This window comes from Vitis riparia, chromosome 2 (genome assembly GCF_004353265.1).
Source record: "Vitis riparia cultivar Riparia Gloire de Montpellier isolate 1030 chromosome 2, EGFV_Vit.rip_1.0, whole genome shotgun sequence".
NCBI classification, from domain to species: Eukaryota; Viridiplantae; Streptophyta; class Magnoliopsida; order Vitales; family Vitaceae; genus Vitis; species Vitis riparia.
Window position 1 is genome coordinate 13377198 of NC_048432.1, and position 13294 is coordinate 13390491.

Below are 13294 nucleotides of genomic sequence, written 5' to 3' on the forward strand. Positions count from 1 at the left end.
AATATATTTGTAATTTATTTCTTGTCTCTGTCTCTGTCTTTGTCCTGGTCTAGTCACCAATCCATCTAGCTGACCACCCTTGTTTCTTTACCAATCAATTATCTCAGATCTGTAGCTCTGAATAATCAGCCTAATTATAATGAATGTTTATTATTTATTTATTTTATATTTTGATATTATTATACTAGCTAAAGTGAGGAATTATCAAGTATCAGAGTTTGATACGGCTAGTCATCACTCATCATTCGTCACTCAAAAGGAACAATGAGAATTTTTACTTTATTATATTTTAGGTATGGAGCCACTTTTTGCCCTTGAGTGGTAGGTGCCTCCCCTCACATTGTAAGAAATTTATACATAAAAATAAAATTTGAACCATTTTCATGCCCTTGAGGGGTAGGTGCCTCCATAAATTAAGGCTCCATGAAGGAGTTTTGGCTTCTTTTTGCCCTCCAAAGTAATCTCAAATCTTGACACATTCTTGAAAATTTTAAGAAAAATGTAAAAGAAAGAAAATATAAAAAAAAATGAAAGAAAAATAAAAAATAGCTATAAAGTTAATATATTATTTTTTATGTATTACTTTAAATTTATTTTACTTATTTAATTATTTTATATAAAAATTAAATAATATAAATATATATAATTTTTTTATTAATTTTAATTATACTTAATTTTCTTTCATATATTTGTAAAACGGAATATGAAAAAAATTACTTTTCTTAATAATTTTTGGTAACTAAACATAGCTTAAATGGTTTTTTTTTTTAATTTCCCTGCTATTAGATATAAACATAGTAGTTGAATTAAATTCTCACTTATGTTGTGAGTAAAAGCTAGCAACTCATTGAAACCAATTTTTTTTTTTTTTCAAAAAGTCCTTTTTCAAAAGCAAAAGCTACTTTGAACCATATTTAATTGCATAATTTGTAGTGGGAGCTAAGAACTTCAGAGCCAATGGGGTTCTTTTTCGTCAACAAAAGAAAGTGAAAAACGATGACCCAACTCCGCATTATGGGTCAAACGGGAATTTAATTTCTCTAAGAGTGATGCATCTTACGTACAAACACCGTAACATTACGTCAAAATTGTATTTTCTTATATGATTTATAAGAATGAATGTATAGATAATATATAAATATGTTGAATCATGTAGTCATAACTATATATTTTGATAAATTCAACCATATGCTTGTTGGATTAGGATGTTTGAATTAGTTTTGTTGCTTGAGATGTCAAGGGCTGAATTAGGGATCAATGATCTTTGAAGATTTTTTTTTTTAAAATATATTGAACGATGAATTTGTCCTTATTATATATTTAACTATTTTATATTTTAAGATTTTAAAAATATATATTTTAAGAGAGTGTGCTTGTAACTAGGAGCTTTTTTTTAATAGTTTCGTTGTTGTAGTACTTTTTTTATTAGTAAATTATTAAGTATTGATACACTTTATGGACATAATGATTACATTAATTATAGAACTATGTTAAAATGTCGTGTTTTTTCTTAATTTTTTGCTTATGCATGTAGTGTGATTTTAGTTAACAACGATTTTGTTTTATTTGGTACCGTGGGCTTAAGAACTTTAAAAATATTTATAGAGAAAGACATATAAGAGTTGTATATTAAACTCATTTATTTAAATTAATTTTTAATATTCATTTTGTATAAATAAAATACTAAGTTTCTATTTGATGCTACAGTTGATTTTCGACATTCATTCCTTAAATGAAACAATTTATTTGTTCAAGAAAACTGTAACTTTGTTTCAATCCACAAGCAAGACGTGGACTGAAGTTAGTAGCCTGTAGCCCCCTGCCATACTTCAACGTGCCTTGCTCAGTCCGCCCTGTTTATTCTTTTCCCACAAGCTAGGTCCCATTCCAACGAGACAATTAACTTCAAGTCAAATAAGGATGAATTTTGAGAAAAACTTCCATCAACCGAATGATATTCTAAATACTAACCGCTTTAGAGCTGACTTGGAGTAGTTAATTTTTATTTTTGGTTTTAGTTGAAAGCTCAAATCAATCCAAAATTATAAAATTTTAAGGGCAATAACAATATCATAAAAAATTTATTAAATTTACAAAAGAAATAATTTGTTGCACAATTTTTTTTATTTTTTAAATTATAAGTTTTTTTAACCAAATTACTCAAATAATAAAAAAGTTTTTATTGGATGATCTAATTGGTTGGTTCCTACTACAAAAGCAACATTGGCGGGTCAGACACGAAATTGGTTCATAAATTAAGGGGTGACTAGACCACAAATTTCCTTGTTGACCTGAGCCATAAATGAATGAAAGTGGGTTGTGGAGGGTTTGTCGAAGGAGAAATAATAATGCAGACGGAAAGGACGGGGAGACGGAGCTGGGGACGGTGTATGGTGTTGTTGGGGATGATGGTGGTGGTGGCGGCGGCAGATGGTTTAGAGTTGTTGCCCAGCCAGTGTAAGAAGGAGAGAGACGTGGTGATAAATTCATGCCAAGGGTTTGTGTTTGGGCAGGCCGCATCGCCGGTGTGTTGTGAGCAGGTGAAGGTGTTCCATTTTGAGTGCTTATGCCCAGCTTTCACCCCCAAGTTGGTGGCACTCTTCGACGTTAACAAAGCCATCAAGCTCCTACAAGACTGTGGGAGGAGGGTCCCTCGTCACTTCAAGTGTGGCAGTAAGCTCTCTCTCTCTCCAAAACCTCTCTCTCTCTCTCTCTCTCTCTCTCTTCACCAGACAAGCGTGCGTTCTCCCTCCATAATCAAATCATGTTGATTGCTATAACCTAGCCCACCTCGGTCCCTCCATAATTTTTTTTATGGTAGAAATATTTTGAGACTTAACAACTCAAAGCCCAAAGCTAGTCATAGTAAGTTTTCAATCGTATTTAGAGTGGAAAGCAAAAATTTTGGTGATTACTAAATACCCATTTACTCATCATCAATTGAATTTGATAACTTGCAGGTCTAAATTTCCCATGAAGATGACACAACTTCCTGCTTGGCAAGTTGTAGTCGTATTGATATCTGCAAACTTGTATTTGAAAATAAGAAGGGATCATGGTATATGGAGATTCATAGGTGTTCACTTTTAGCGTAAATAAATATATTGTTGCAAGTAATATATATTTTTGATAGTGATGCAATTTGGATGGGTTGATTCGATCAAATTAGAGCTTAATTCGATATTTGGACGAGTTTGGATAATCATTCTTAATCCTTGAGTTGAATTTGAATTAAGTTTTTTCAATTTGAATTAGGATTGAGGCAAGGTTTGGACAACTCGAGTAAAACATGAACTGAGTTTAATATTTTTATAATATTTATAATATATTAATATTAATATTTTTTTAAAAAAATATTAAACTATAATTATATCATATACTTTTTATTTTTAGGAAGGCATATAAATTTATTTTTACATTTTTTTTACTATTTTAAATTTTGTTCCATTTATTACTTAAATTTTGATATATATATATATATATATATATATATATATTTTGAATCATACAACTTAATCAAGCGGACCAACCTGAGTATAATTCGATTAACACAAATTCAATCCAACTTAGAAAAATGAAGTTAGGTTGAGTATTTCGGGTTAAAATTAAGTTAGGTTATACTTGAATTGATTGTATTTTAATTTGGATTAGACTCAAGTTAATCAATGTATCCAAGTTACAACCCTAATTTTTAGAGTTCCATATTAGTCAATGGGACATTTTAGTGCAAGATTGCTTGTTTGGTGTTTAGATGGCATGCCATGGAAGAAAATGTATCTAAATGGAATTAGCAAATTTTTATATATACTTGGAACCAAGGGGTTTATAAAGTAAATGAGATTGTGGAGTATTTGTATCTATTTAATTCCATTTAAGGAAAAAATGGAGTAAAAGAAAAGAAAATGGAAATAGAACAAATAAGAAAATTAAATACAACAAATAAAACTTTTCTCTATTAAGTTTTTGAGTTCTCTTTTCATTCCAAACAAATGATAGCAATTGAAATTTTCTTCAAATTCATTTGCCTTGAAAGGATGAAAAGTCTTATTGATTTTATTTTTATGCCTATTTAGACTTATTTTTGAAAAGTGAAAACCATTTTTTTTTTTACTATTTTTGTATATTTGACTAATTTTATCTAAATGCTTTATAGTTTTAGAAAAAGACATAATCGATGTTTTGAGAATTTGACCAATCATTAAATCGAAAAAATTATGAACTGATGATGTCATACATATATAATTTATATATTATATAAAATTTAAAATAATTATAAAAATTAAAAATATATAATTAATTTTTTTTAATAATAATTATTTTTATATTTGATATTTCAAATTAAATAATAAAGATAAATTTAAATATATTAATATATTAATATTTTAAATTTTATTAAATGAAATATATATAATATTTAAGTATGAATATATCTTCAAAATAAAAATAAAATTATAATATTTAATTTTGTTTTATGTCTTTATATTTTATTATTTTAATATTATTATATTAATTATTTTTTATTATTTTTATAATTATCATTATTTAATTATTATAAAACTAAATGAAAATAAATGTGATGTAAAGATATTACATGATAAAATTTGCAAAAAAAATATTAATATTTTTATACAATTTGATTTGCAAATTTGCATTATCTTAACAGACCCCCAATTATTACTCTATGTCATGTCTTTGATTTTCGTGTGTGAATTATTGCTACATTTATTTTTATATTTTTTGGTTTTCACTTCCTCATAAAAGGTTTCTTTTCTCTTTCGACTTTGACCCTTCTTTTTCTATCGGCTCTATATCACCTACCCTATAGGAGGTGGTGGAGGTTTGTCGGTGTCAGTGTTGGTGTAGGTCATCGACGTCGACCCCAGCACTTGAAAGGTTGGAATCGTTGAACTGGAGGTAGAGGCTATTAGAGGCTTGGGTGACTACGAGGAAGGGAGTTAAGGTTTGATCAATGAGAAAAAAAAGAGGTGGGGACATTGTACTATTCAGTTCTCGAAGAATCGTCTGGTTTAATAAACTAAATGGTTAAGGAGAAGAGACTAGATTGAAAAGATTATTAATCTACTAATCGTTTAGTCGATCCAATCCAATTTTCAAAACAATGAACTTAATATAAAAGTGAAGAAAATATTATTTTTTATAAAAGTTGATCTATACAAATTCATATAAAAAAATCCTTTCGTATTGAATAAAACTTTACAATACTAATATTATAATTTAAAAAATTATGACTTTGACCATCTTTTTATCAAATCTTTTCAAAAATTACATTATATTGTATTTAATTTTTTATAATTTAAGAATATTAAATAGATATAAAATAATTACAAAATCCATTTGAAGTTTATATGTAAAAGATCAAACCATTAATTTATTCAAAATTTTGAAATTCCATTTTTTTTTAAATTTAATGTTTTAGTTTTTTTTTTTTTTTTTTTTTCATCCTTTGTTAACACAAATGCATTGTTTGTGTTAATTCCATAACAACAATTTTCTTCATAAGTATTTAGCATAAATTAAACATCAACTTGAGTCTCCAAGATCAATCCTATATGAACCATGCAAATTTGTGTATCTTTGAGTTAAAGCTAATGTCTTCTCATGCTGTCTTTGATTTACCCCCCGGAAAAAGACAATCAAAATGGAGAAAATCTCTAAAATTAAAATCCATGCATGCCCCACCTAACGTGAATCCAAAGTAAAAAAATATCATATGTAATCTTCAAATCCTACAATTTTGCCCACTTTTAATTTTCTGAGCATATAATGATAGATTGAAACTTCCTTGCACCTAACATGCTTACTTCCCTACAATTTTCTACGTCGTGGTCTCTTTGTATCCACCTATGCTACTAAGAATAACCATTAATTATATCTTGTTTGAATCCTTCAATTCATTAAGTAAGGATTAGGTCTTATATTATGTTTTAAATTGAGATTTTTTATTTTGTAGTCTTGCGTGCAGCTAATTATAAGATATGCCAATGCGATGATTAAACAATAGCTGACACATGCAAGAATAAAAAAAGTATGACTTAAGTAGGTCGTAAAATATGGAGAAACTGCTAGTATCATGAACAAAAAGTTTCAATAAAATTCAATGTATAAATATCCTTTAATTTTATAAACTATAATATTTTTTTCATAAATAATGTCAATTTCTTTTTTTGGATAATTTGTATACAAGAATACTTTCAATTTTATTAAAAACTTATATGACATAAAATTAAATTAATTTCATGAATTTCGTTGTTTTTTCATAAATAATGTTATTGTATATATATATATATATATATATATATATATATATATATATATATATATATATATATATATATATATATATATATATATAAACACTCCTGTGATTCACCACCTTATCACGATAAGAACGTCACAGAATGACAAGCAGGCCATATAGATATATACCTATACAAGGACTACACTATTCACAGGTCAATGAAAATGTGTGAAAACGCGTACCCAACTTCCCAAGCCTCGCGTCTCTCTCCCTTTGTGTGTGTATATATGTGGGTAGGTGTTGGTGTTGAAGTGGTCATTGTGGAGGGTGTGTAGGAGTCGAGTCGAGGAGAGATGGCAGGCATGAATAAGGGTAAGTCATGGGGTGTGATGGTGGTGGTAATGTTGGGTATTTGGGAAGTGAGGATGGTCAGTGCAGCACCGAGTGCAGCAGAGTGTAAGGAGGAGAGGAGGCTTGGGATTAATGCATGCCAGCCAGTACTGTATGGGAAGGATCCCTCATCCGCTTGTTGCGAGAGGGCAAGGGTCACCCATCTTGAGTGTGTGTGCCCTGTGATTACTCCGAAGGTGGCTGCCCTTATACCCGACATCAACCGACTGGTGAGGCTCATTCAAGGTTGTGGAAGGAACGTCCCTAGGCACTACAAATGTGGGAGTATGTCCTTTAACTCTCTCTCTCTCTCTCTCTCTCTCTCATATCTCTCTCGCATTGAAATACATTTGCTAACTGGATTTCCTTCTTTGCAGGTATTACTACTCCATGAAATTAAGATCTTTGAGCGTGTTTGGTTTGCTGCATATGGAGAGAGATATCTATATATATATATATATATATAGGATAGAGTGCAAAAGGTTGTGTTATAGGTTTGATAGAGGTGTGCTGCATCAGACGCCATACAACAGTCGTAGGTGTCCCAGATGTCATTAATTAATTATAGTAATATGGTGTATGGAATAATGGAAGGTCTGGATACGTCCACGAGGTGTGTGCTAAACGTTATAATAAAATATTGTTTGTGTTGATCAAATATTTTTCCTTTTGACTTTTTTGGTATGGTCGAATTTTTAGATATTTCCATATAAATTAGGTGTAATTAGATGCAATTAAACACGTGTAATAACTTCTCAAGCTGGTGCATGTATCAATCCTTCTTTCAGCTCAAACTTAACCGAATTTCACTCGAAGATATTCAACTCAAGTTTAATTTAATCTTACTTATTTTAAGCTCAAATATGATAATATTATGTTTGGGTAAATAAGGTTGCATCATATATTCATTAATTGGTGAATGTATTAAAATAACAGGTAATGTTTATTCGAAAGGAATTCACATCCATAATTTTCATAAATTTTTACTAAAATTTAAATAAAAAATAGGATAATAAAATTATTAATAACAACGTAAAAATCAATTTATCTATTTTTCTAGTAAAATAAAATAACACATAATGTAATTGCAAATTGATATTCTTTCTAAAAATAAAAAATAAAAAAATATTATAATATAAATTATAAATATCATAAAAATGTTAGTTCAAGTTTAGATTAAGATTGGCTTAGATTATTTGACACCTGATCTAAACCCAATTCTAATAGAATTCGGCCCAAATTTAGTATCAAGTATTAAAAATAATTGTATAAACCTATTTAAAGATGGAATTGGATCGGCATAGAGCAAAAATTTTCATCTAAATTTCTAACTTTTATATCAATTTTACGTTATTCCTTTGACATCTCAGGTAACATCAGTTAAATTTTAATTTCTCTCCAATGTGTTTGGTTAATCACTTTTGTCACGTAATTATCAAGATTCCAGGAACTTAAGTTCTTGAGCTGCTTATCATGTACTCATCAGGACTTTTCAGTTGGATGTTGGTCTGAGTGATTAGTCTCATAATTGACATTATAGATTTTTTTTTTTTCGTTCATCTATCTTTTTTTTGTAATAATAGCTGTTTTTTATACTTGGACTCACAGCAAAATAACGAAAATGATTTGCTCTAGGTATTTCCAGGCCCTCAATTTTATATGTAATCTCTTCATATTTTCATATTCCAAATTTGTAATGCTAATATTGCTTATATGCTAATATTATGGCCTCCTATGCGTTCATTTAAGCGTGGAAATACGCTTGAATTAGTTTATCTTTTGGCTTTTTTTTATGTTATGTTTGGTTCTTGAAAAAATTGAAGGAGAAATATAAAGAAAGAAAATATAAATGAACATTATAAGAAAAAAAAATGTGAAGAAAAATAAAAAATAGATTATATTTAAGTTGTGTTTGGTTCTTGAAAAATATCAAAAGTAGAAAATAAATGTTAAGAAAAATGGTTTTTGACGTTTGTTTTTTTTGTGAAAAATATGAAATAAAATAAAATATAATCAAAATTAGTTAGAAATTTATATATTTTAAATTATTTAATCTTTATATAATGAAGGAAAGTAAGTAAAATGAATTTGAAAAAGCATATAAAATAATTTATTAACTTTAAATCCATTTTTTATTTTCCTTCATTTTTTTCTTTCTTCATATTTTTCATTTCTATTTTATTTCCTTTAAATTTTCTAAAAACTAAATATAACTTTCAAGTTAATAAGTTATTTTTATACGTTATTTTAAAATTTATTTTACTTATTTTAATTCTTCGATATAAATATAAAATAATAAAAAAATATATAAATTTTCAATTAATTTTAATTATATTATATTTTCCATGGTGAGCAAATAATTTTCTTTGATACCTTCTTTTTTTTTTTTTTTTTTTTTTTTTTCCTTTTTTCTTTTCTTAGTAGCTTTCCGGAGCCTTAATCTTCTCTTGTTTATGTGTGACACCAACAGAAGGGGAATACTAAGAAAAGAAAAAAGATACACTTTTCAAATAATTCTTCAATTCATTGAAAGAAATTCCTAGTAAATTGAGCGCAATGCAAACTTTTCAAAATGTTGTAATTTCAAATGATACACTTTTTTGAGAACATTTGAGTAGACAAAATGTAACGATTATGTATAGGGTAGGATAATAGAAATTTGAAATATTTATATTCTCAAGGGCGTTGATGCATTTAGTTATGTACACATTCATGCATCAATTTAATTCATTGTAAAGAGTGTTCAATTAAATTTGAATACATAGGTGTAGACCCCCCCAGAGGATGGCTGGCATTTTTTTTTTTTTTTTCCATTATTATAATCTTCTGACCACCCCGGGATTTAGGCTGAGGGGGCGGCCAGATGGGACGCGGAACAGAGCCGAGGATGGCTTGCAGAGGAAGCTGAAAACGGAAAAAGAAAAGAAAGAAAAGAGGGAGCAGAGGCTTCGGCAAGGAGGAGGTGAGGAGAAGGAAGGGATCCAAAACCAGAAAAAAAAAAAAAAAAAAAGTCTCAAGGTATGAGCCCCCTGGATTTCCCATCCACCTTCCCTCTTATATCACCTTTCATGCATGCTTTTGGTTGCTTTCTAGCTGTTATTTGTTGCTTGGGTTTTCTTGCTTTGTTGCCTTTGTTGTCATTCCCACGCTTTCATTCCAATGATAATCCCGGATACGATTCACGTCGCGGCACCGATCATGAAGCCTATTTGTCCCAGTATGAAATGGGTCCCGTATATTGCTTTGTTGTTTGTTTACTGGTTAATCATGTTGAAAATGCCCGGTTGGAAATCCTCTACAAACAGTGCCCAGAATCTTGCCTACGTCCAGCTCGGAGTTGCCCCTGTCGCCCCTGACGTCGTTCTCTTCCTCACCGTTCCTGTCGCAGGCTGCCTTCTCAATCTTCGCCGACGATTTCTGGGGCTGCTGCTCATCTTCGGAGGGACCAGCCCATGCAGTCGCGCTCAGCTTTCGTTAGCACCGGCGGCGACGAGAGGGACGGCGGATGGCGGCACCTGCAAGGGAAAAGCTTGTGATTTTTGCTAGTGGACTTGGGCTCATGATGAAGCCCAGGTCCACACGGAAGGATAAAATTTAATATTAATATTAATAATGTCCAAAGCCCATAAGCCCTTTTAATAATATTAATAGTGTCCCAAGCCCATAAGCCCTTTTAATGATATTAACAATGTCCAAAGCCCATAAGCCCTTTTAACGATATTAATATTGTCCAAAGCCCATAAGCCCTTTTAATAATAATATTACTAATGACCAAAGCCCTATCCATATTCCTATTATCATTATTATTTTTTTTTTCATTGTTATTATTTTCATTATTGTTATTATTATTATTAATTCAACTGTTAAAATATTATTATTATTATTATTATTAATCCAACTTCTAAAATATTATGATTATTATTATTATCATTAATTCAATTAAAATATTCTTATTATTATTGTTATTATTATTATTATTGTTAATTCAACTTTTTCAAATTCCATTATTATTGTTATTACCATGGTTATTATTATTATTAATTCAATTTTTCGAACCTTATTATTGTTATTATTATTATTATTATCATTATTATTATTTCTATTATTACTATTATTATCATTATTACTATTGTCATTATTGTTATTATTATTATCGTGATTGTCATTATTATTATCATTATTATTATTATTATCATTAAAATCTATATTCTCGTAGTTTAACCTCCTAAAGTTCATCTCTTATTATTATTATTTCAAACTCCCAAATTCTTATTATTATTATTATCATTAATTCAAATTTTCAAAATCTTATTGTTATTATTATTATTATTAATTCAATCTTTCAAAATCTTATTATTATTATTATCATTTTATTAATTCAAACTTTCAAAACCTTATCATCATTATTGTTATTAATCCAAACTTTCAAAATTCTATTATTATTATTATTATTATTATTATTATTATTGTTATTATTATTATTAATTCAAACTCTCAATATCCTATTATTATTATTATTAATTCAAACTCTCAATATCTCAATATTTTATTATCATCATCATTATCATTAATTCACACTTTCAAAATCTTATTCTATTTTTATTATTAATCCAACCTTTTAAAATCTTATCATTAATCTTATTATTATCATTATTAATTCCATTTTCGAAATCTTATTCTATTTTTATTATTAATCCAACCTTTTAAAATCTCATCATTAATCTTATTATTACCATTATTAATTCCACTTTCAAAACATTATTCTTATTTTTATTATTAATCCAACCTTTTAAAATCTTATCACTAATCTTATTATTATTATTATTATTAATTCCACTTCCGAAATCTTATTCTTATTTTTATTATTAATCCAACCTTTTAAAATCTTATCATTAATCTTATTATTATTTATTATTATTAATTCCACTTTCGAAATCTTATTCTTATTTTTATTATTAATCCAACCTTTTAAAATCTTATCATTAATCTTATTATTATTTATTATTATTAATTCCACTTTCGAAATCTTATTCTATTTTTATTATTAATCCAACCTTTTAAAATCTCATCATTAATCTTATTATTACCATTATTAATTCCACTTTCAAAACATTATTCTTATTTTTTATTATTAATCCAATCTTTTAAAATCTTATCATTAATATCTTATTATTATTGTTATTATTATTAATTCCACTTTCAAAATATTATTATTATTATTATTATTATTATCGTTATTATTAATTCAAACCCTCAAAACCTTATTGTTATTATTATTAATTTAACTTTTAAAATCTCATTATTATTATTGCTATCCTTAATTCGACTTTCAAAATTTTGTTATCATTATTATTATTATTATTATTTCAAAACCTTATTGTTATTGTAATTATCCTTATTATTATTATCGTTATTGTTATCACCTTAGGCCCTTATAATTCCAAAGCTCTTTTTAATCCCTTTTCGTTTATCCATATTATTATTATCATTTATTGTTATTATTATTATTATTATTATTATTATTATTAAAAATCTATACTTTAGCCGTTTAATTTCTTAAAGTTCATTTCTTCTTCTTATTATTAAAAATCTATATTCTCGCAGTTCAATTTCCTAAAGTTTATTCCTTATTATTATTATAATTGCAAATTCAACTATCAAAATCTACATCTTTCCCGTTTAATTCTCTAAAGTTCGTTACTCATTTTCTTTGGCAAATTTCATTTTAATTACCGAGGCCCTAATATTTTAAATTTAATTCCAAATACTCTAATCTTCCAATAAGCTCCAAAAATCCAATTTTTCACTCGAATAGTTTTAATTCCATTTCGATTCCTAAATAATCTTCTGTTCCTCTTGATTTTACATAGACAATAGTGAATTCTTCTTAATCCTAAAACACGGAATTTGTGAGACTAGTTCATGAGTAATAAATTGGGCTTTGGTGGGGGCCCTATGTTTGATCTCTTTCGATTTGTCAACTGTTGTGCTTAGTGTATTTTGCTTGAGCTTCGTTTTGCACTCCGATATGCATGAGCTATATTTTGTATTCATCAATTGTGCACTAATTCTGTTTCTTGATAGCGCATTATGGCTCATGGCTGAGGTACGCATCCACTCCCATTCTAGTCAATCTCTATTGCATGTTTTGATTCCCATATGTGCATGATCATCCAGGATATTCATCGATTTCCTCATCAATTGCCACGATTGCTTCATTTTATTAGTAGAGACCCGACTTTAGGGACTTAGAGGGGTGCTGCGGTTTGTACCGTACCTTCCCGATAAGTAACCTGACCCCCGAACCCGATCCGGTTTTTCACAGATCGCATTTTCCAAAACCAGGAGTTGCACCTAGGGTTTTTCTTTCTTATTTTGTTTACCCTTTTAAAAATAAAACAAAAATAAGTGGCGACTCCAAGCCATTTTTTTAATCAACAATAAAATCATTTTTCAAAACAAAAATCGAGCTCGCCATCGAGTGGGAAACGCATGAGCCGAAATGCGGGGTCCACAATAGGGTATTTAGACTTTTTTTGAAAAGCTTTAAAAATAATTTTTAAAAGGTTCAAAATAACTAAGAAAATAAAATCACTTAAAACACTTTAAGAGATTAATGTACGACTTAAACAAAATGGCATGATA

The 13294-nt window shown here is 28.3% G+C and overlaps 2 protein-coding genes across 2 annotated transcripts; both read left to right on the forward strand.

Annotated features, from left to right (window-relative positions):
* Positions 1 to 2348: 2348 nt before the first annotated feature.
* Positions 2349 to 3129, forward strand: LOC117930511. The gene is made up of 2 exons (XM_034851158.1): positions 2349 to 2673; positions 2961 to 3129. Exons 1-2 carry the CDS (start codon positions 2349 to 2351, stop codon positions 2975 to 2977), a joined length of 342 nt encoding a protein of 113 aa, XP_034707049.1. The 3' UTR covers positions 2978 to 3129.
* Positions 3130 to 6641: 3512 nt separating this feature from the next.
* LOC117907279 lies at positions 6642 to 7307 on the forward strand. Its single transcript, XM_034820776.1, has 2 exons — positions 6642 to 6934; positions 7027 to 7307. Exons 1-2 carry the CDS (start codon positions 6649 to 6651, stop codon positions 7041 to 7043), a joined length of 303 nt encoding a protein of 100 aa, XP_034676667.1. The 5' UTR covers positions 6642 to 6648; the 3' UTR covers positions 7044 to 7307.
* The last annotated feature ends 5987 nt before the right edge of the window (positions 7308 to 13294 follow it).

Excerpts from the sequence above, each read along its gene's own strand:
- LOC117930511 (XM_034851158.1), top strand. The coding sequence starts at position 2,349 with ATGCAGACGGAAAGGACGGGGAGACGGAGCTGGGGACGGTGTATGGTG.
- LOC117907279 (XM_034820776.1), top strand. The coding sequence starts at position 6,649 with ATGGTGGTGGTAATGTTGGGTATTTGGGAAGTGAGGATGGTCAGTGCA.